General features: G+C 33.8%; 1 protein-coding gene across 4 annotated transcripts in view; it reads right to left on the bottom strand.

Annotated features, from left to right (window-relative positions):
* Positions 1 to 9,747: 9,747 nt before the first annotated feature.
* The window catches only part of C12H14orf39 (chromosome 12 C14orf39 homolog), a 46,853-nt gene continuing 31,126 nt past the window's right edge, over positions 9,748 to 25,474 (bottom strand). For 3 of the 4 annotated variants that reach the window (XM_077122463.1, XM_077122465.1, XM_077122466.1), the window contains exons 14-18: positions 24,043 to 24,104; positions 21,405 to 21,583; positions 19,556 to 19,694; positions 14,615 to 14,672; positions 9,749 to 11,105 (exon numbers count right to left, since the gene is read on the bottom strand). In XM_077122463.1, coding sequence (XP_076978578.1) covers positions 10,909 to 11,105; positions 14,615 to 14,672; positions 19,556 to 19,694; positions 21,405 to 21,583; positions 24,043 to 24,104 — 635 coding nt within the window. In that variant the 3' untranslated portion in view covers positions 9,749 to 10,908. Of the gene's footprint in view, positions 11,106 to 14,614; positions 14,673 to 19,555; positions 19,695 to 21,404; positions 21,584 to 24,042; positions 24,105 to 25,474 lie in introns of all 4 variants that reach the window. The other variant, XM_077122464.1, reaches the window with a different exon arrangement.

The following is a 25,474-nucleotide window of genomic DNA, read 5'->3' as shown; positions in this document are numbered from 1 at the left end:
GAGATAATGGGGGGAACTTCTCAACCCTTATAAAAAAGATAACTATGTAAATCAAAGAATCCCCACAAACCCCAAATAGTATAAACCCAAATAGACCCACTCCAAGACACATATTAATTACACTGTTAAATGCTGAAGAGAAGCAAAAAGTCCTGAAGGCAGAAGAGAAAAGAGACTCACCACATACAAGGAAAGCCACATAAGACTAAGCTTGAATAACTCAATAGGCACCATGAAAGCAGGAAGGCAGTGGTATGAGATATTCAAGATTCTGAAAGAAAAAGACTTCTGGACAAGAATTTTTTGTCCAGCAAAGTTGTCCCTCAAAAGTGAGGGAGACAGAAACTTCAGGTGTTCATGTGACACTTGAGACTCAGAGTTAGAGCTGCGAAGCTATGAAAGTCAGTAGTACCACATACAGATACTGTTTAAAAAGTTGAAAAAGTGATCAGACATCAAATAAAGATATGAATGAAGCTAACCTGGATAGGACTAAGGTATATCAGAAGACTGAGTAAAGAATGATATCGTCCATATTTTAAAACTTCAGCTTCTGTGTGAGACTAAAGGGAGAGATGCTTATTTAGTGCAAAATTTATATTTTGGGTAGTGCATTTCCTAATTTAACTTGTTTGGTCAGTTTAATTGAACACCATAAGTACATGGAATCTTGAATAGGGCATGAGATTTTGTTGGTTTTTCCAGGTTAGTGTGATGCCCTAATAAATCCCAGAGAGATTTGGACAATGAATAAAGAAGTATTTTTAAAATCCCCTTGGGAGAATAGGGAGAAAGGAGAAATATTCAACTTCCCCATTTGGAAAATTTCTGATATTCTCCCAAGCAGTGGGGACAACCAAATCAATAGGCTGAGCCCTCGATCTTGGGGGTCACCCCTATGAAACTTATTCCTGCAAAGGACAGGCTAAGCCCACTTAAAATTAGGTCTAAAAGTCACCCCCAGAGAACTTTTGTTGCTCAGATGTGGCCTCTCAGTCTAAGCTGACATGGAAAGTGAACTCCTGCCCTCCCCCACCTACTTGGGACATGACTCCCAAGGGTGTAAATCTCCTTGGCCACATGGGACAGAAATCCCGAGATAAGCCGGGACCCATCATCAAGGCCTTGAGAAAATCTTGACTAAAAGGGGGAAGAGAGAAATGAGAAAAAATAGTGTCAGTGATTGAGAAATTTCAAACAGAATTGAGAGGTTACCCTGGAGGTTATTCTTATGCATTATGTAGATATCTCTTTTTAGTTTATGGTGTACTGGTGTGGCTAGAGGAAGTACCTGAAACTGCAGAGCTGTGTTCCAGTAGCTTTGTTTCTTGAAGATGATTGTATAATGATATGCCTTTTGCAATATGACTGTGTGATTGTGAAAACCTTGTGTCTGATGCTCCTTTTTTCTAGAACATAGACAGATGAGTAAAAAATACATATAAAAATAAACAAATAATGGGGGGACAAAGGTTAAATTAAATTGGATAGATGAAAATACTAGTGGTCAATGAAAGGGGGGGCTAAGGGGTATGGTATATATGAGTTTCTTCTTTTTAATTTGTCTTTTCTGTTCGAAAATTGATCATGGTGATAAATACACAATTATGTGAGGATATTAGGAGCCATTGACTGTACACCATGTATGGGATGTTTGTATGTTATGAATGCTTGTATGTTTGTAAGGTTTTATCAATAATATATATATATTAAAAATATTTACATTTATTTATAAAATTATATATATAATTATATAATTATATATAATATATAATTATATATAAATATATATTTTATATGTATAAATATATATCAATAATATATATTAAAATATTTATATTTATTTATAAAATTATATATATATATATATATATTTTGCATAGGCAGGCTCTGGGAATTGAATCCGGGTCTCTGGCATGGCAGGCGAGAACTCTACCACTGAGCCACCATTGCACCACCCTCAATAAAAATATTTTTAAACAACTTTGAATGTTAATGGACTAAACTCATCAATTAAAAGATACATATTGGCAGAATATATTGTAAAAGTTTGATCCATCTATATGGCTCTTACAAGAGACTCATCTTAGACCCAAGGATACAAATAGATTGAAAGGAAAGGATGGAAAAAGATGTCCCATGCAAGCTGTAGCCAAAAGGAAGTAGAAGTAGCAATACTAATATCAGACAAAACAGACTTTAAGTGTAAAGATGTCATAAGAGACAAGAAAGGATACTACATATTAATAAAAGGGACAATTCACCAAGAAAAAAATAACAATCATAAGTGTTTCTGCTCCCAATCAAGGAGCTCCAAAGTACAGGAGGCAAACATTGGCAAAACTGAAGGGAATAATGAACGTTTCAACAATAGTGGAAGACTTCAATATAAACTATTCATTATAGGTAGGACCAGACAGAGGTTCAGTAAGGAAATAGAGAACCTAAGCTATGTGATAAATGAATTAGATCTTACAGACACATAGATTGTTAACCCCCCAAATACCAGGATATATATTCTTCTCTAGTGCTTATAGAACACTCTCCAGGATAGAGCATATGCTGTGGCACAAAACAGGTCTTAATAAATTTTAAAAGACTGATATTATTCAGACACTTTCTCTGACCAGGGTAGAATGAAGCTGGAAATCAATAACAACCAAAAACCAGAACTTTCACAAATATATGGATTAAATAACACACTCTTAAACAAACAGTGGGTCAAAGAAGAAATTACTAGAGAAATTGGTAAATGTCTGGAAATGAATGAAAATGACAGTGCAACATATCAGAACTTATGGGATGTGTAGCAAAGGCAGTGCTGAGAGGGAAAGTTACTGACCTAAATGCCTATATTTAAAAGGAAGAAAGAGCAAAAACGGAGGTTTAACTGTTCACCTGGAGGAACCAGAGAAAGAAAAGAAAAGAATCCCAAAGCAATAGATGAAGAAAAATAACAAAGATTAAAGCAGAAATAAATTAAATGAGAAACAGCAACAACAAATCAATAAAGCCTAAAGTTGGTTCTTTGAAGAAATCAATAAAATCAATGGACCACTAGCTAGGCTGACAAAGAAAAAAAAAAAGAGAGGATGCAAATAAATAAAATCAGAAATGAGACAATATGCTATTACCATGGACACTGCAGAAACAAAAGAAATCAAAAGAGGTTACTATGAAGAACTATATGCCCATAAACTAGACAACACAGATGAAACAGATAAATTCCTAGAAACACATGAAAAACCTTCACTGACTCTAGAACAAAATCTCAACAAATCAATCACAAATAAAGATTCAATCAGTCATCAAACATTTTCCTATGAAGAAAAGCCCAGGGCCAGTTGGCTTCTCAAGGGAATTTTACCAAACATTCCAAAATGAATGAACCGAACCTGCTCAAACTCTTCCCAAAAAATTTGAGGAGAAAGGAATACTACCTATTTTATGATGCTAACATTACTCTAAATACCAAAACTGGATAAAGATGTCACAAGAAAGGAAAACTACAGGCCAATCTTCCTAATGAATATAGGTGCAAAAATTCTCAACCCAATGCTTGCAAATCAAATCCAATGACACATTAAAAGAATTATACACCACGACCAAGTGGGGCTTATACCAGGCATACAAGGTCAGTTCAACACAAGAAAATGAATCATTGTAATACAACACATTAACAAATCAAAAGGGAACAATCACATGACCATTTTGATTGATGCTGAAAAAGCATTCAACAAAATTCAGCATTCTTTTCTGGTAAAAGCACTTCAAAAGTTAGGAATCAAAGAAACTTCCTCATAAGATAAAGGACATATATGAAAAACCCACAGACAAGATCATACTTAATGGTGAGAGACTGAAAGCCTACCTCCTAAGATCAGGAACAAGACAAGGATGCCCACAGTCACCACTATCATTCAACATTGTGCTAGAAGTTCTAGCTAGAGCAATGAGGCAAGAAAAAGAAATGAAAGGCACCCAAATTGGAAAAACTTTCATTATTTGCAGATGAAATGGTTCTGTACTTGGAAAATCCTGAGAAATCTACAACAAAGCTATGTAAGTTAAACAAATTCAGCACGGTGGCTGGATAACAAGATTAATGTCCAAAAATCAGTAATGTTTCTATACACCAGTAATAACCTAACTGAAGAGAAAATTAAGGAAAAAACTCCATGCAAAATAGCGGCTAAAAGACTCAAGTATCTAGGAATAAACTTAACCAGGGATGTAAAGGACTTGTACACAGAAAACTACAAAACACTGCTAAAAGAAATCAAACATCTAAATAGGTAGAAAGACATTCACTGCTTATGGATAGAAAGGTTAAGTGTAGTTAAGATGTCAATTCTACGCAGATTGATCTACAGATTCAATGCAATAACAATCAAAATTTCAACAAGCTTCTTTGAAGACTTTGATAAGCTAGCTATCAAATTTGTTTGGAAAAGAAAGAGACCTAGAATAGCTAAAAATACCCTTTAAAAAAAAAGAGAACAAAATAGAAGGACTAACATTCCTGATTTTAAAGTTAATTATAAAGCCACAGTAGTCAAAACAGCATGGTACTGATACAAAGATAGACATATTAATCAATGGAATTGAATTGAGAGTGCAGAACTAGATCACCAAATCTATGGTTGATGTTTGACAAGGCCCACAATTCCACTGAACTGGAACAGAATAGTCTCCAATAAATGGGCCTGGGAGAAGTGGATATCACCATCCCAAAGAATCAAAGAGGACCCCTACTTTATACCCTATACAAAAATTAACCCACAGTGAATCAAAGACCAAATATAAGAGCTGGTAAATAAAACTCCTAGAAGAAAATGTAGGGAAACATTTTTAAGACCTAGTAATAAGAGGTAGCTTCTTAAACTTTACACTCAAAGCATAAGCAATGAAAGAAAAAAAAAACAGATAAACTGGAACTCCTCAAAATCAAATGCTTCTGTGCCTCAAAGGACTTTGCCAAAAAGGTGAAGAGGCAGCCAACTCAATGGAAATTATACATCAGAAAATGTTTGATATCCTGTATATATAAAGAAATCATACAAGTCAACAATAAAAGAACAAACAACCCAATTATAAAATGGACTAAATATATGAATAGACATTTTTCTGAAGAGCAAATACAGATGGCTAAAAAGCTCCAAGAGTTGCTCACTTTCATTAGATTATCAGGGAAATGCAGATCAAGACTACAATGAGATATCATCTCACACCTATAAGAATGGCTGCTATTATACAAACAAGAAACCACAAATATTGGAGAGGACGTAGAAAATTGGAACACTCTTTCACTGCTGGTGGTGCAGTTACTGTGGAAGAGTTTGGCAATCCCTCAGAAATTAAATATCAAGTTGCCCTAGAACCTGGCAACACGATTACTCAGTATGTGAAAATAGTGACATTAACAGACATTTGCACACCGATGTTCATAGCGGCATTATTTTCGATTGCCAGAAGATGAAAGTGCCCACCAACAAATGAGTGGATAAACAAAATGTGGTGTACACATATGATGGAATATTATGCAACAGTTAAGATTAAATGAGGTCCTGAGGCCTATGACAACACAGATGAATCTTGAGGACATTATGCTGAGTGAAATAAGCCAGACACAAAAGGATAGTGTATGGTTTCGCTAATATGGTCCTGGTAAAGGTAAACTCAGAGTCTTATAATGCAGAATATAGGGGACCTAGAGATACACAGAAGCCAGAGATAGGCTAACGGTTACCTAATGAGTTTGAACTTAAATGCGTGGGAATGGATAGAAGTGACGGTAGTTTTTTAGTAGGTTTATAAGTAATACTGCCATATTGAAGGTGAATATGATTGAAAGGGGTTGCAGAGCCATGTAGCTCACCAACTAACACTATAAATATAAATAAATAGCTCTTGCATGAACTACTTCAAAGGTATAAATCTTGGACAAGAGTCAATTACAGAGAGATATAGGGGAGAAACTAATATTGCATGCTGTGCTGGATTGAAAGCACTGTGTACCCCAGAAGAGTCATGTCCTTTAATCCTTATTCAACATTGTCAAGTGGAAACTTTTGGTTAGATTGTTTCCATGGAGACTGACCACCTCAATTGTGACCATGACCTTTTGATTAGATGGAGATGTGACTCCTTCAAGGTAGGTCTTGATCAGTTTACTGGAGTCCTTTAAAAGGGAGACATCTTGGGAAAACACAGTTGCTTCAGAGACACAGGCATTTTATGCTTGGAGTGCTGACGGAGAGAGCAGACACTTAGACATGGATGCTTGGAGATGCAGAGTGCAACAGGCATAGCCATGTGCCTTCCTGTGTGCCTTCTAAGGAAGCCAGAACCCAGAGCGTGTCTTGGAGGAGCCAAGTGAAGGCCAACAGACACTTAGAGAGGAAACCACTGGCATTAGAAGCTGGAAGCAACAGAACCCGGAACAAGGATCAGCAAATGCTGGCCATGTGCCTTCCCATGTGATAGACATCAGCCTTTCTTGAGTCAAGGTATCTTTCTCTGGATGCCTTAGTTTGGGTATTTTTATGTCATTAGAACTGTAAATGTGTAACAATAAATTCCCTTTTTAAAAGCCATCCCATTTCTGGTATGTTACATTCTGGAAGCATTTAACAAACGAAAACACATGCTATGGCCTATGTTTAAACAGGAAGACATCATTAGTACCACAGCAATACTAGGGGTAAATAATTGGGTGGGGAGAGATGAGTTAAGGGGAGTTTGGGATTTTTTTCTTTGGTGAGGGTGTGTTTATCTATTTTCTTTTTGGAGCAATGAAGTTTGTCTAAAATTGAGTGTGATGATGATTGTACAACTAAATGAGGATACTGTGAGACATGGATTGTTTCTTTATTGTGGACATTATCCATGATGCCCCATGGATGGAAAGTGGCCAACGGGTACAATGACTGAGAAGCAGAAGCAGAAAGGTGAACTGTGGTCTCTCCATATGACAGAATATTGTACGGCCATAGGAAGGAAAAAAGTCACGAGATATGCAATGAGGTGAAGGAAACTTGAGGACATTATGTGGTGCAAAATAAGCCGGAAACAAAAGGACAAATAATGGTTTCTTTTAGAAAACACTTATAAGAAAATTGGGGCCTAAATTGTAAGCTTTTATAGTAGTCACATTTGTTTCTGAGCTTTAAGTGCTGTTTCTAGATTCTGAGATGCTGTGCTATACGTGCTGTATGTGTATAACCTGGTATTCCCCTGGAACTTTGGGCACCTGTGTGAAACCTAAGACTGAGAGTTGGATTACTGCAGCTCAGAGTGTAGCATTTGCTACATACAACTGTTAATGAAACCGAAAAATATACCAGCCTTCAATTACAGATACGAATGAAGCCAATCTTGTTGGAACTGAGGTAAAACAGAACACGAGGTAAAGGATAACAGAATCTGTATTTTAGAACTTTGCCCACTGTATGAGACAAAATGGAGTTTTATTTTGTCCAAAACCTAAATTTTCTGTAGCACACAATCTAAAATAACCTATCTAGACAGTTCATTTAAACAACCCAAACACATGGAACCCAGAATGGGAACTATGGTTTGTAATTCTGTATAGCTGAAAGTAATATCTGGATATAACCTAGAGTATGTTGGGCAGATAATTAAAAAGTGATGGCAAAATCCCTTGTGGAACTGGGGAAAAAATATGGAGCTATGAAATTTTCCCACCTGGGGAAGCCCCTGATACTCTCTCAAACACTAGAGACTTCCGAGTTAATAGATCAAGCCCTTAATCTTCTTTTTTTTAATTTTTAAATTTTTATTGTAAATGACAAACAAGCATATAAACATTCTTGGCATAAACATTCTTGACATGCAAGCCCTTGATTTCAAGGCTTGCTCTTAGGAAACTTATTTCTGTAGCAGGGAAGCTAAGCCTACCTATAATTATGCCTAAGAGCTACTTCCAGAGAACCTCTTTTGTTGCTCAGATGTGGCCTGTCTTGCCTACCCTCCCCCCTCCATGGGGCATTACATCCAGGGGTGTGAATCTCCCTGGCAACATGTGATATGACTCCCAGGGAAGAGACTTGCCCTGGCACCATGGGATCAACAATGCCTTCCTGACCAAAATGGAGAAAAGAAATGTAATAAAATAATGTATTTATTTAATAATGAGAGTTCAAATACAGTCAAGAGGCTATTCTGGAGGCTACTCTTATGCAAGCATCAGCTAGATATGCTAATTGCCATGGTTTGCCAATCCCCAGACAACATCATTCCTGTTAACATCCAGGCCTCTATATGATATCCTACAAAAGCTGCACACACTAAGTTTATGTTTCAGAAACCTAAAATCTTCAGATGGTTCCTAAGCCACGTAAGTCATGAAAGTCAGAGGTGCCAGTCTCTCCAAGAACATCAACCAGTTCCATCTTCCTATTCCATATATTGTTGACACCCCATTTCAACATGAAAAAAGCTAGAATGGGCATAACCCAAGTATCGCTAAAGACTGGGAGAAGGATCAAAGAAGGGGGAGTTAAAACAGTGAAGTTAAGATTTAACAAATGAGTATGCCTACTGGATCACTACACTGATATTTTTTAGTCTCCAGTGTCTAGGAGAAGCCAGAAGGAAAAACCTGAAACTCTGGAACTATAACCAATATCAAACTTCGAAATCGGTTCTATAACTAAAATTTCAAAATGTACTTTGAGATTTATTGTTTTATATTTCACTATAAAATATGTTTTAAAAAATAAGTTGGCCATAATTGTGGGCTTGATTTGTGAACTTTCAATTTGATTCTATTGGTCTAAGGGTCCAATATCCTTGGGCTGTTTTGACTACTACAGCTTTTGAAACTTAGAGCCATCCTAATGAGTTGAAATAGTATAATGTGGTTTGATTTGCAGATCCCTTATGACTAATGATGTTGAGTATATTTTATCTTCTTAGGAGAAATATCTATTTAAAAATGTCTTCTACCCATTTTTGAATTAGGATATCTTTTGTGGCTGAGCTGTAAAAGTTCTTTTTACATTTTGGATCCTAGATTCTTATCAGATATATATGATTTACAAATTTTCTCCAATTATGTAAATTATCTCTTCACTTTCTTGATAGTATCTTTTGATGCACAAGAGTTTTAAATGTTGATGAAGTCCAATTTGTTTATCATTCCTTTGTTGCTTGTGTTTTGGTGGCATACATAAAAATCCATTGATACATCCAAGGTTATGAATTTTTTCCCCATGTTTTCTTCTAAGAATTTTATCATTTATTCTCTTACATTCAGGTATTTGATCCACTTTGAGTTAATCTTTGTATATGGTGTGAGGCAGGAGTCCAAATTCATTCTTTTTGCATGTGGATATCTAGTTTTCCCAACGCTATTGTTGACGAGATTAAAACAATTTTTAAAAGTTGGAGGACTCACACTACCCAATTCAGTCACAGGGTCAAATCAAAATAAATACTTGATATGAAAAAAATTTCCAGCTTTTTAAATGAAATTTTCATCTTTCAACAAGTAGTTAATTTTTTACACAGTATAAAATTTTCTTAACTTCTTTGTATCATTAACTAGACCATCTTTTCAAATGATCTTAAATGTCTTTGAGAAAGCTTGATTTAATTTAAATTGTGATATGTTATGGCTGTGCTTCAAAGGCAAGATGGACCCTCACCCCAAATTCAGTTCAGATGTTGAGACCGATGACGTCAGACAAAATCAACAGGATATGAAAATACTCAGTACTCACAGAATGGGATTTTCTGTGGACTGCAGGACAGACCTCTTGAGTTGGTCCTAAAATGGTCTAAGAGAGCAGAGAAAGGAGTCTGGCTTGGGGTTTTTATGGTGGTTAAGGGCTGGGTTGAGAGTTCCTCTGCACGGTATGAACAAGACATCAAAAGAGGGAACGCCTGAGCTTTCCTATTAGCTTGCCCAGCCAATAAGAGAAAGGGGTAAAACTGGAAAGCTGACAGCAGATAAACATTAAAAAATGAAGTCAGATTCTTTATTACATGATAACCTAATACAACTAATTTAAAACACACTATACAAAGATATTGAGTAAAATGTTTATACAATTTCATCAAATTTTAAATAACTTCATTGAAGCTATGTACTGTCAGCAAATACTGCATAAAAATATAAAGGTGAAATTTTGTTGAAGACAATACAATATTTTAAATGTTCTTCAAAAAAGGTTTACGTAAAGAGAGAAAAAAAGGTTTAAGCAAGAAAATGATAAACAGTATCGCCATTAATACAATTCATTTTTCTGAAATTACTTTAGCCCTTCACAATGAATTTCCTGCCATTAAACGATTGCAGAATAACCCCTGTGTTTGCCACTTGTTGTATTAGAAGAAAATAACACAGACTTTACTTAAGCATAAACTCACTGAGATTATTATACTGTAGTACCACTCCATTTACTACAACAATGAAACATAAGTAAATCCTAGCAATTTTTAAATTTTTTAGAAGCTGAAGTTAACTTCAGCAAAAATTCTGCACAGCTATCACTTAAAGGTCTCCTGATGACCTGAAAGAACGTTTGTTCTTTTCAAAGCACTTAAAATACTACAAGAATGAAGCTTAGGTTCTGAGGAGAATCTGGCTTGATATTCACAACAAAGATTAATAACATCAAATTCTATTAAAATTGATACAAGTTCTGCTTCAATATGGTTTACAAATCAAAATTAAAATAAATAATTAATTAAAGCTAGAAATAAAAATAAAATTAGATTACAGGTTTAATTTCTTTAAATATTTAAATAAATATAATCAAATAATGTTACTATGGTAACCCATTATTGTTTTAATCAACAAAATAAAATGTTTTCAATAATGATGAAAATTTATGCTCTAGAGAATTATAAAGCAGTAAAATACTTCAAGAAATTAGTAGTTCAAAAAAAAGTAAATTGTGTTGTACTTTGGGAAGATGAAAAACCTTTTAAAGAGGAAGAATGTGCTGAGTTTTGATCCTGTTCAAATGAAAATGGAAAACTAAAATCATCTTTTCCAGCTCCAAATGTGTGAGTTGAAGAATTTGATGGAAAAGAAAATGTAAAAGCATCTTCTTCAGGTTTCCCAAATAAGCTTCCTGAGGAAGATAAATATTATAATATCATGTTATTCACATTATTTAAAGTTTACATTATCTGCAGAATTACAGTATATCATATACAAAAAAGAGTAACACTGAATCACTTATCTTTATTTAACAAATATTTAACCATATTCCTTTTAAGTGCAAGGTACTGTCCTGGGTACTATGAAAGGTTAAAACAGACTCAAACTTAAACGCTACTTTCAAAGAATTTGAACTTAAGGATAGAAAATGTATATAGAGAACAAGCATATAAGGTAGAAAGTAGAGTAGAATACCCCAAATGGAGAAAATAGTACAGAGGTACAAAAATAGGCATGCATGGAAATATTAAGGTAACAGAAATTTATTCTACTTGGCAGAAGCACTGAGAAATAATAAAGGGATATAAAAGGGAATTACTGAAGATGAGCTTGTAAACATTACCGAATGTTCAACTACAGAATCTGGACTTCATTTGATAGGTAACAGAATGCCATTAAAGGTTTTCAAGCAGATCCGTGACGTGACTTGAATTGTGTTTTAGAAGGATTACTCAAGAAGGAATGAGTAGAAAAGCTGGGACAAGAGAGTGTTTAGAAGTGAGGAAAACAGAAAGGGAAAAAATGGCAACTGTCCAGGAAAGAGCGGATAGAATTCTGATTTTACCTACTACATAACAGTAAGAATGGAGAAAAAAATAATGGATCTGAGAGACAGTGCATAAATCAACCAAATATTATTTATCAACTACAATATACTGTTTATGGCACTTTTCACAAAAACTGGCAGATCAGTGAAAAGAATTCTATAGTTTTAAAAAGAATTTTAAAAATAATCTTTATAGATAAAAATTTTTGATTCATGATTCCCAGAATTGCCATTAGTAAAAATTTTGTATTTCATTCATAATATATAAAACTATAAATAGAAAAAATTTTCAACATATTAATTATAATTTTAAATCAATTAAGTAATAAAACCAGACTTATTTGAAACAAGTCTTTTACAGCATTTCTACTTCTTTTATAGAGAACATATTTAATTAGTACATTAAGCATAAGAATCTACTTTGTGCTGCTTTTAAAATTTTCATGTATTTTTAAATATTTTAATTATTTAACCCTAATAATAGAACTGAGCCAACCAACAGTAGGATTATGGATGGATGGATGGATGGATGGATTGATGGATGATGGGTGGGTGGATGGGTAATCAGAGGATGGACGGACTGATTACTGTATGCATACATGACTTCTCTCCCTTTCTCACTTCACTTCCCCTGACTTCAGTACATGTCCACAAAACTTAAACAAAGGAAAATAACTATAGCCCAAGTAAATGGCTATTAGAATTTGAAATACAGTGATACCAATGAAAACAGAGAAGAATTAGAAATAAATATTTCAAAGAGAAAATTGATAAAATTTGATGACTAGTTGAATGTGGTCACAGACACAATAAGGAGTTAATTATATTTTTATCACTAATGTTTTGAATCTTGACAGTGAGAATAATACAAAATACCATTAGGGACATCAAAAGGAGAACAAGTTAGATTTGAGATATGCTGAGTTGTTAATGTCAACAGATATCCTAGATAAAAAGAGAATTCAATTACACAACCAGAAATTAGGTCCTAGAGTTCAGGAGGAAAGTCAGTGTGAGACGTTAGGAATTTTATCACCTATATTACAATATTTGAAAGAACAGAAGTGAAGAAATGTTAAGTGAATGAGTATCAAAAAAAGAGAATGTAAATAGATTTAAAATTTTGGATTGCGTATCTTTAAAGTATGTCTACAATCAGTAGACTCCATTCAGTCTTATAGCATTAAATATCATTATGACAATTCCAAAAATTTGTCTTCACTCCACTGAATTTCAGATTCTCTAAATTCCAATTGTCTTCCAACTCTGCATTCAGAAAACTTCATACACCAAATCTGACCTGTACTCATCACCTCCATTGCCACCATTCTAGCTACCATCAATTCTCAACTGGATTATTACTATTATTTCCTCATCATTGTCCGTGCTTTCATCCTTGTTCCATATAGTCTGTTCTTCATATAGTAGCCAGAGAAATTCTTTTGAAATGTGTCAGATCCTTTCAGTCCTTCAGTCAAAACCCTCAATGACTGCCCATCTCACTCAGAAGAAAAAACACCCAAAGTCCTTATGGCCTACAAGACCCTATATGACTGGCACCCCTGCCAACTTCTCTGCTTTAATTTCCTACAGTTTCCCCTTCCTTACTGCATTTCAAGTATACCAATTTACCTGCTGTTCAATAAATATGCTGAGAATGCTCCCATCTCAAGGCCTTTGCACCCTCTGCTTAGAACACTTTACTCTGTAAGTTGTATTCACATCTCCTTCGGGTCTCTGCAGAAATGCTACCTTTTAGTAGAGCATTTCCTGACTTCCTTTCCAACCCAAGTACTTCCTATTGCCCTATTTCTTCTTTACTTTTCTTCCAGCATCTATCATTACATTCAAGTAAAAAATTAACATTAAACTTGAGCTGATCCAAGCTTGCCTGGGGAAATGACTTCTCACAGCACTGTTTTCTTAGAAAATACAGTTAAGCTAAAATGGATTGTTGTCACTGCCTTGTCTGCTATGCGGGACTGCACTTGAATTAGAGAACCTGTGAGTTAGCATACAGGCCTTGGACCTCATAATTACAATAGTATAAAAGCCTGATTGGAAAATGAGACTGCAGCTTTTCTATGTCAAAGTGACCTTAACAGCCTTAAATGCCTCAGATGAGTGACGTGCCAAAAGAAAGCTTATACTTAGCTGATAGGTCTCTTGATAAGTTAAAGATGGTATACCTGCTATTAATTTCTATTCTGTACCGTTCTATACATCTACATAAACGGAGTATTAGATTAAAAGTCTATTACAACTTGCAAGTCTAACTGCCAATTCAACCCATAACAACTGTTGTTTAGGGAACTACCTAACATATTATATGTTCATTTATTTGTCTATTTTATGTCTTTCACCCTAGACCACAAACTCTGTGAGAACTTTACATTATCTTCCACTCTCTGTGTCTGTATCCAGAACCCAAAGCAATACTTAAAATAATATATACACATATAAATATATTTTTATGTTGAATGAATTAAATAATTAAGGGATGGAAGAAGAAAGAAGACCCAATAAAATTTAAGCACCAGTGTGATAGGAGGAAACCCAAAACCTCCAGAAAGGAAATGAGAATAGTCAACTGCATCAAATGTTGCAAAGAGGCTAAAGATACTATCAAATGCAAAAAAATCCCACCACATTTGATAACTGGAAAAGTATTAATAGTCTTGGAGAAAGTGAATTTAGATAGGGTAGTGAAAACAGAAGCTAAATTGCCAAAAGATGATCAGTGAGTGGTGCAGAAGTAACAGAAATTTTTAAAGAATAAACTGAGAATTTAAGAAAATCAATTAGAGACAAACTAAATACCAAGGCATAAATGCTAACACGTTCTTATATGTAGCAAACTTCCAGTCACTTACCAATGTCTTGTTGTGATGAGAGGGGATTCAAATTTCCTGCAGAATAATGTTCACTAAACTGAAAAATAATTTCCATTAAATATTATTTATGAAATCAGTACAATAGTACATATAACATTTATTTTGAATCTAAATAACAAAGTAAACCAAATTTTGCCTTATATGCCTTTCATATAAAGCCTAGTTCTTTTAATGAGCAGAATTAGAGTGCTCAAAATAGCAACTTCCTATATAGCACACTACTGTACTTAAAAAGATATAGCCTCAAAAACCTGTCAATTACTTAATATTAAAATAAAGCCTACCAATTTGATCTGGCAATAGATAAAAATATTAATTGGCAACAGGTACTGTACTAACCATAGTTCCTACTATAGAATACTAAGATCACCTAAAATTTTTGCCAACTTCTGCTCTTATTTTGAAGCCCTCTAATAAATTAGACTCTTGGTAGTTTCCCTACTTACGAAAATAATAAGAACCATGATAGCTCCATGTCAATTCAAATCAAAGTTCTGCTGCCAAAGGAGTCTATTTTTCTCTATACGCTTTTTGAAAGAAAATGGAATAATGCTATAAGCAGGATAATCTTTTGTCCACTTTTATGTTTTCTTAGTATTGCCTCAAGCATTTGGTGTTGCTATTTTTCAGAAACTGGATATTTTATGACAGCATTATACTGTTCCATATAGATGTACCATATACTTTTGAGCAATTTTAAAAATTGTGGACACTGAGGTCAATTTGCCTTTTATAAATTTGTTTTATTTTTATTTATTCTTTTATAAATTTTTAACATACACAAGTTCAAATTTTTTTATGCAACCAAGCCCAATTCTTTTCTTTTGGTTCTCCTTTCACTGTTTTTATGCTTAGATAATCATTTCACCTATTCTTCCTCCAATGTACTTTATAGTTAACATTTTTAATCTAATTTAATGTATCTGTAACTTCTACTGGTGCATACTGTAAGATAAATGCTTAAATTATCATTACTAATTTGTAGTTCCGTCTTTATCACATTCTAAATCCTTTTGTTTCAGAACTTTATAGCTTATGCCATTAATCAGTCTATCAAATGTTACACCACTGTCCCACCATTTTGATTACTCTAGGTTTATAGGATATTTTAATATGCAGAAAAGTGAAGTTCCCTTCACTAATCTTTTTTATAATATTCTCATTATTAATGTCCATAGAATCTATAGTTATATCCCCTCTTACATTCCTAATATTGGTAAACTGCATCCTCTCTTTTTATCAGTAACGCTAAGAGGTTATCAATTTTGTCCATTTTTTTCAAAGAACTTCAGCTTTGTTAATTTTCTGTATTGTTTTCTCATTCACTAATTTCTATTCTTAAGTTTATTATGTGCTTCATCCTACTTATTTTGAATTTACTTTGTTCCTTATTCTAGCTTCTCAAGGTGAAACTAAGGCTATTGACTTCAGACCTTTCTTCTTTTCTACTAATTTGATTATTTAAATTAAATTAAGTTATTGAAAGCTGTGGATTTTCTATGGCTTTGCCTGCAGCCCATAATTTTTGACATGCTTAATTTTTATAATCATTCAATTCAAACTATTTTCCAATTTTTGTGATTTCTTCTTTAGCCCATGCCATGGTCTAAGTATTTAGTTTTTCCTAGGTAGCCTATTGTTACAGATTTCTGATTTAATTCCATTGTGGTTCAAAAACATATTTGCATGATTTTAATACTTTTAAACATATTAAGATCTGCTTTATGGCCTAGCATATGGTGTACCTTCGGGAAAGCACCATGGGCCCTTGAAAAAACATACACTGCAATTGCTGGATGTGATATTCTATAGATGCTAATTAGATCAAGGGGGTCAGTGATGGTGTTCAGATCTTTTAGATCTTTACTATTCATTTTTATCTAACTCTATCAATTGTTAACAGAGTGTGTTAAAAGTATATCCAACTGAATGATTTCTAAATGTTGTGTTAATTTTTTTTGAATTAAAAAAAAAAAAGTATATCCAACTATGTGGTGAGAAAGGGGGAAAATTCAACCTCCCAAGTGGAGAATTTTTGATATTCTCACAAGCAGTGGGGACAACCAAAGCAATAGGCTGAGCTCCCAATCTTGGGGTCTGTTCATATGACATTTAACCCCACAAAGGATAGACTAAGCCTACTTAAAATTAGGCCTATGAGTTACCCCCAAGAGAACCTCTTTTGCTGCTCAGATGTGGCCTCTCTCTCAGCGAACACGACAAGCAAATTCACTGCCCTCCCTCTCCCTATGTGGGACATGAGTCTCAGGCTGTGGACCTTTCTGGCAACGTGGGACAGAAATCCTAGAATGAGCTGGGACTCAGCATCAAGGGATTGAGAAAATGTTCTTGACCAAAAAGGGGAAGAGCAAAATGAGAAAATATAAAGTGTCAATGGCTGAGAGATTTCAAAAGGTTATTCTTACACATTAAATAGGTATCACCTTTTAAATTAAGGTGTAATGGAGAGGCTGGAGGGAACTGCCTGAAAATGTAGAGCTGTGTTCCAGTAGACATGTTTCTTGAAGATGATTGTATAATGATATAACTTTCACAATGTGACTGTGTGTTTGTGAAACCTTGTGTCCAATGCTTCTTTTATCTACCTTATCGACAGATGAATAAAACATATGGATTAAAAATAAATAAATAATAGGGGAAACAAATGTTAAAATAAATTTAGTAGATTGGAGTGCTAGTGATCAATGAAAGGGAGGGTGTAAGGGGTATGGTATGTATGAATTTTTTTGTTTTCTTTTTATTTCTTTTTCTGAATTGATGCAAATGTTCTAAAAAATGATCATGATAATGAAAACACAACTATTGTGATGATATTGTGAGTTACTGATCATGTATCAAGAATGGAATGATCATATGGTCAAAATGTTTGTGTTTGGATGTGATGTTTAACAAACTATGTTTGGAGTTTTGTCTATTTCTCCATTTAATTCTGTCAATTTTTGCTTCATGTATTTTGAAGCTCTGTTTAGGTGCATATGCAGTCACGATAACTATCTTTCTGAAGAACTGGCCCCTTTTAACTTTATGAACTGTCCCTCCTTATCATTAGTAGTATTCTTGGTCTTGAAGAACAGATAAAATGATATTCACATAGCCACTGTGGCCTTTTTATAAAGCTCACAGTTTTCCCCGTTATTTTTTTTTCCATTCATTTACTTTCAACATGTCTCTCTGTACATTTAAAAGTGTACCTCTTCTGAATAACTTATGATTGAGTCATGCTTTTTTATCCATTCTCGCAGCTTCTGCCTTTTAATACAATATTTAATTCATTTGTGGTTAATGTAATTATTGAAAGCTCATATTTTGGTTTACCATTTTACTATTTCTTGTCTGTTCCCTTTGTTACTCTATTCCTTTTCTGCCTCCTTTTTGGTTAAGTATTTTTTTTAGAATCCCATTTTAATTATCAAATTTCTTTTTGAAAATTTTCTAGATTATTCTTGATCAGTTTTCCCCCCAGAAAAATTAGTAATTATTTTTGTCAATCTCCTCTTCCAATCTCACCTTGAAAAAAAACAAAACAAAACAATAAATTAAAAACAATTTTGCTAGGGACTCCAATTAGATTTGAATTGGATTAAATCTATAAATTATTTTGAGGAAAAATACATCTTTATAATATTTTCTTTCTATATATGTATTTCATGTATATTTCTATATGTTCAAAACATTTTTAAAAGTAAAGTTCTTATGGTTTTCTGTATCCAAAATACATCTGTTTTTTGTTAAGGAAACATGCACATATTTTGCATTTATGTTACTATAGCTGCGTAAATGAAAATCACACAACTATGTAGAAAACTGTTTTTTCATGCCTAGCACACTCTTTCTAGAAATTGCCTGTTTCACAAATAAGCATTTAAACAAAAATTGAGACAAAAGGTGAAGACATGAAATACTATGAAATGTATAATACTATGTCATCCACTAACAAATTTCAAATTTCAATCGCTTAATATAATGTGGGGAGTATAGGGATAAACTATTCTAATACACATAAAACTGGCTAACTTTGTCTAATTTAAATGAGCAATAACAATATAAAATAATGACTGAAACACAGCATTAAGTGACTGATACTTTTTTAAGCCTTTATGTAATACTCACTTAAATTCACAAATCCTATACCAGTAACTTATTAGTATATCCATTTCACAGATAAGGAACCTTACAGCAGAGAGTTATTTACCCAAAATCCCTTATCCAGCACACAGCCATGTTGTCTGGCTTCAGAGACTAGCCTTAATCATTACACATATTGTCTTTACTGATAAAATAAAGCATGTCTTAAGATTTTAATTGGTAAATGTATAAATAAGTACTTATGATTTCTATTAAGGAACAGTAGAAACTAATATTAACAGGAAGTTCTTAAGCTCTTTTATAATTAACTGATAATAATGTTGCTATGTATACATACATATGTACTGAAAAGACCAACTTAATTACCTGAGACATTTTCCACATTGAGAATAGTTGAAATTAGTTCAGCAGTTAGATATATTAACTATAAAGCCAAATTCTTTTTTTTTTTAATTTTTTGCATGGGCAGGCACCGGGAATTGAACCTCGGGCTCCAGCATGGCAGGTGAGAATTCTGTCTGCAGAGCCACTGTCGCACCGCCCAAGCCAAATTCATTTTTAAACTGTCTCTAGTTCCAAGTTAAATCATCCCTACCTCAAGACTCTACTTTCATAAGTATATGTCATTGTGGGACACCTAAAGTTGAAAACAAAAAGATAATGGGGCTCTTTGCTGTATTACCTATACTCAGAATTATTTAAAACTGCCTCTGTTTTGTATTCTGTTTCAAGATAGATAAGTACTAAAAAACTAAACTTATTTGAGGTTCCAGTGTGGGACTTTTAGAAATAAAATTTCAGCTTCTCTATTACCTGATCTGATGGGGTTTCTGAGTCAAATACAGAAGGATCAAATAAATTCAATCCAGGTGATCGAGAAGTATAATCCATAAGAAAAGAAAATCCAGGGGATTCCTTTTGTGCTTGACCTTCAGGTACTGTATTCCTATTTCTGTTACAGAGAAATAATCAAAACTATAAATATCTATTAAACACTGGAGATTGCTGAGCACATAAGCTCATATAGAGGCAAGAATTATCATAGTAGGGAAAGGCAGGAATTAGAGTTATTGAATGGGCAAACCCACGGAGAAAAGATGGTTTAGAATAGAGAATAATGTTAAATAATATAGAACCATCAATTTTGGGATAATAGTTGTTACTTATTGAAAATGCACTGTCAGGCTCTATTCCGTGTATTTTCAGAGTCATCAATTTATTTATTCTTCACAAAACCCTATGAAATAGGCACTACTGTTATTACTTCCATCTTACACAAGAGGATTTTAAAGCATTAGAAAGGTCAAATAATTTGCTCAAGGCATTTGGCCTATAAGTGTCAGAGTTGGGATTTGAACATAGCAATTCAGGTTCAAATTCCAAGTTCTTTAACACCAAGATCCTGAAAGTTAGTCACAAGAATTTTGTTTTAATAAGATTATATTACATTACAGATTATTGTATAAGGGAATTAAACTATAAAAGTAATGATTTGGGACATATAATTAGACAAAGCAGCATGTAACATAGTAGTTAAAAGCACGGATTCTGGAGTCAGACTTCCTGGGTTTGAATCTCAACTCTATCATTGACTACTCTATCACCTGTGATTATTTCGTCACCTGTAAGATGATAATATAACAATATACCAATATCTCATAAGGCCGTTGTGAATATTAAATGAGGAGTAATTATAAAATGTTCAGAACAGTGACTCACATAATTAGGGCTATATACCTGCTGGCTAAATAAAAAAGAAATCTAAAAATACTACCATATCTAGCTGTCTGCTCATGAGTCACTTAATTTTTATAAACCCTAATTACTCATTCATTCATAAGATAAGGAGGTTTTAGCATACGCTCACCACATTCTTTTTCACTTCTCATATTTGATAAATGAGTTCTGCTCTGAATACATTAATTCATTAATGTTGTTTACCAACATGACATTAAAATATAAAACTCTTATCGGTAACTTAAAATAAAAAAGTGGAAAGCAGGTAAGAAATTCCTGATGAAATTAAATTTGTTTGACTATATTTAGAGGAATCTCAGGGTTCAGTATTAAACAAAGAGTTGAACTAATCAAAAAGATTAAATGCAGAACTATTTTCTTGGCTGCAGACTGCAAATCTGCAGTTTCCAAAATTAAATAATTTTGATAGAAATATTTATCTCTAAAGAGGTTACTTAACAGAATGACAATTCTTGCTTCAGATACAACAACATATGGAAAAATGACTTCTGGAACATTAATTATTCAATGATAGATTCACAATCAACTCTATTTGACAGCAGCTTTTAAGCTTAACATTTTAAATTTTCCAACAAATTTTTGTCCTTCGAAAATCTTAAATCAATACACTAATGCTATAGATAATCCGGATCCATTCCATCTTCAATTAAATGCCACAAAACAACAACAACAACAAAAAAAAAAAAAAAAAAACGGGGAGAAGGGCCTGTGAAACAAATGATAAAACTTTAACTGTTGAAGTAGGGTAATGAGTATATGGAGGGTCATTACACCGATCTCTCTGCTTTGCTAAGTTTGGAGCTTTCCATGATAACAGGTACTAAAGCACTTTACTATTTTTATCAATTAGTTATAAAACTCAATATGTAAATATTTTAATGACAATTATTACTTAAAATCCTACATTTCAAGTGAGGGGGTTTTGGAGAACTGTAATTTTTCCAAAGATGCCGGTGTTTTCACAACTTCAGGAGTTTTTAAAAATAAAGGGATATCAGGAGCTCTAGGAAATTTTTCAGTCCTTTCTTCAGCTTGATCACTATTATTTTCTTTTGGCTTCTCAAAATTTTCTGTAAATATAGCCTGCAATTGTCAAGTAACAGAGAACCATAAAAATGAATGTTACATTAAAAATCACATACATAAAAATGTATGAAATGGAAAATACTATATTTATCTATGATGCCATTATCATTTCATAGACAAAGTAAATAAAATAAGAATAACTGGTGAAAGTAATACCAAAATAAACTATATATGCCCTCCAAAAACAGAAAAGTATTTTTTATCTAATTTTTCTTTTCTTCCCAGCTCACCCATTACTCCCTCAAAGAATACATTATGATCAGAACATGCTCAAAGTTGAGGAAGAAAAATTATTAAGAATGATTTTCCTTTTAAATTTTCCACCTCATACTCTGGATGAAGAACTGTATATGTTAATTTCTTGAAAAGGAAAAGCAATTTATTTTGAGGCAATCTTGCTCTCAGTCACTTATGCTCTTTGTACATTTCTACCTTTAATAATCCATTATACTGTATGGTCTCACTGATATGAACTGACATTACTGAATGAACTTGGAGAATTTCAGTTGGGAACAGAGACTATCAGGAGATAGAAATAGGGTAGATATTGGGTAATTGGAGCTGAAGGGATAAAGATTGTGCAACAGGACTGAATGTAAAAATTAAAAAATGGATAGTACAATACTACCTAACTGTAATACAATAATGTAGAACACTGAATGAAGCTGAATGTGTGAATGACAGAGGGAGGAGGCCTGGGGGCACAAATGAAAACAGAAGGAAAGATAGACAATAAAGATTTTTTGTTGTCTGGGATGTTATAATCTAGGAATGCCTAGAGTGCATAATGATAGTGATTAAATTTACAAATTTAAAAACGTTTTTGCATGAGAAAGAACAAAGGAATGTCAATATTGCAGGTTGTTGAAAATAGACGGTGATTCATATTTTAAAACTTTAACTTATGTGTTAGACCAAAGCAAAAAATGTTTATTTGATACAAAATTTATATTTTGACTAGTGCATTTCCTAATATAACTTATATGGACAGCTTAACTGAACACCACAAGAACATGGAACCTTGAGTAGGGCATGAGATTTTGTAGGTTTGTCCAGAGTGATGCCAATAAATCCTAGAGTGATTTGAACAGTGAATAAAAAAGTATTTGCAAAGTCCCCTTGGGGAAATGGTGAGAAAGGGGAAAAATTCAACTTCCCCAAGTGGAGAATTCCTGATATTCTCACAAGCAGTGTGGACAACCAAAGCTATAGGCTGAGCCCTCAATCTTGGAGTTTGTTCATATGAAACTTAACCCCACAAAGGATAGGCTAAGCCTACTTAAAATTAGGCCGACAAGTCACCCCCAGAGAACCTCTTTTGTTGCTCAGATGTGGTCTCTTTCTCTCAGCCAACATGACCAACAAACTCACTGCCCTCCCCTTCTCTACATGGGACATGACTCCCAGGGGTGTAAACCTTCCTGGCAATGTGGGAAAGAAATCCTATAATGAGCTGGGACTCAGCACCAAGGGACTGAGAAAACATTCTCGACCAATAGGGAGAAGAGCGAAATGAGACAAAATAAAGTGTCAATGGCTAAGAGATTCCAAACAGAGTCCAGAGATTATCCCAGAGGTTATTCTTATGCATTATATAGATATCACCTTTTTATTTAAAGCGTAATGGAGAGGCTGGAGGGAACTGCCTGAAAATGTAGAGCTGTGTTCCAGTAGCCATGTTTCTTGAAGATGATTGTATAATGATAAAGCTTTCACAACGTGACTGTGTGATTGTGAAAACCTTGTCTCTGATGCTCCTTTTATCTACTTATCAACAGATGAATAAAACATATAATTATTACTTTCTCTGCAAAGATTGAGAACCTGACTACTAATATTCCTTTACCTCATTTTGTAGGCTAGGAATGTGATTTCTCACATATGTTAATCCCAATCCCACTACAGAAACAATCATAAAATGATTTTGCCCCAATTGCTAAAATGATTAAAATATGCTTTTACCTGTATTTCTTTATAGCAGAATAAGACTATATTTCTCCTGTTTTGATCTTAAACATTAAATAGGTAAAGTAATATAGCCCATAATTTTATGTTCTGTTGATTCACTACTTATACATTGTGTCTCATCTATCATCATTAAAACTTTCCAATATTATAAAATATTTTTGTGGCAAACTGAACTGCCACAGCAATCAAAGCAATCTATCTTTGGTTATGATTTAGTTGTGGTCTCAATAGATACTGTCACTAATTAAATAGTAACTCTTTTGCATATTTTCATGTAAACTTTTTGTGGCTTCACTTTTGTTACAGTTTTACATAAAACTGTTCTAAGGGATAGAATCTTTAACGCCCTAGCAACCTGATTACTACCCAATGACTTCAAGACCTCACATAATTAATTTTAATTATACAAGTCTGAAATTAAAATAGAAACAAAATATTTTTAATTGGAATATTTTGCTTAGAAATCAGAAATCAAACATACGGCTTACCTGTGAAGAACATTTTGATTCTCTTAATTGTCTTACTGTCCCTTTATCTCCACACTCAGCATCTGTTTATTACATGAGAACAAAATATTTTTTTCTTTTACCAAATTTATTGTAAAATAAAACCTATTAATTGAGCCATATGAAATTGCCAATATTTGACTTTTTGGACCTTAGAAAGTAGAAACTTCATATGGTTCAACCCAAAATATACACAAAGAATAAAACATTATGAACAGGTTAATAATTATACAGAACCAAGTGTTCTAATTTGCTAGCTGCCGGAATGCAACACACCAGAGACGGACTGCTTTTAATAAAAGGGGATTTATTTTGTTAGTTCTTCAGAGGAAAGGCAGCTAACTTTCATCTGAGGTTCTTTCTTATGTGGGAAGGCACAGGATGGTCTCTGCTGGCCTTCTCTCCAGGCCTCTAGGTTCCAACAACTTTCCCTGGGGTGATTCCTTTCTGCATCTCCAAAGGCCTGGGCTGAGCTGTGAATGCTGAGATGAGGTATGCTGAGCTGCTTGGGCTGTGCTACGTTGAGCTCTCTCATTTAAGTACCAGCCAATTAAGTCAAACGTCATTCATTGCTGCAGACACACCTCCTAGCCGACTGCAGATGTAAATCAGCAACAGATGAGGTTCATACCATTGGCTCATGTCCACAGCAACAGAACTAGGTGCCTTCACCTGGCCAAGATGATAACTGAATCTAACTACCACACCAAGGTAAAGATACTTTTGGATCTTCAAACATAGATATTTCATATGGTTCAATCCAAAACATACACAAAGAATAAAACAATATGAACAGGTGAACAATTATAAAGAATAATTTAACACCAAGGTCAAGATACAGAGCATTATAAACACCCCAAAAGCTTTCATATTTCCATATCCTCCTCCTCCTCAGGGGTAATCAATATCCTAACTTTTGTGATAATCATTTCCTTGATTTTCTTTATAGTTTTTATCAACTATGTAAGCATCCCTAAGCAATATAGATTATTTTCCCTCTTTTTAAATGTTATATGATGAACTAATCATATATTCATCCTCTTACGTTTTGCTTTTCTTTGTTTAGCATATGTTTGTGAGATTTATCCGTATTGTTGCATACACTAGTTGCCAAACTATTTCCCAAAGTGGTTGTACCAATTTTTGTTGTGACAACTAGCCACCTTGAACTTTCCCAGGAAATCATTCAATCTCACCAGAAAATGATCAACTGTGCCTACAATTTAGGCATGGCCTCAATATATATAGTAATGATAATGCCTACCAATCAATTCTTACTGCCCTACATTCTCATCAACAAAACATTGCCAGACTTTTTGAATCTTGCTTATCTGGTGAATATGTAATATCTCACTGTGGTTTTACTTTGCAGCTCTCTGATTTGCTGAACAATCTTTTCATGTTTATCTGCTAC

This window comes from Tamandua tetradactyla, chromosome 12 (genome assembly GCF_023851605.1).
Source record: "Tamandua tetradactyla isolate mTamTet1 chromosome 12, mTamTet1.pri, whole genome shotgun sequence".
In the NCBI taxonomy this organism is placed as follows: Eukaryota; Metazoa; Chordata; class Mammalia; order Pilosa; family Myrmecophagidae; genus Tamandua; species Tamandua tetradactyla.
Note: the sequence above shows the minus strand (reverse complement) of the source record. Positions and strands in the feature narration are given on the sequence as shown.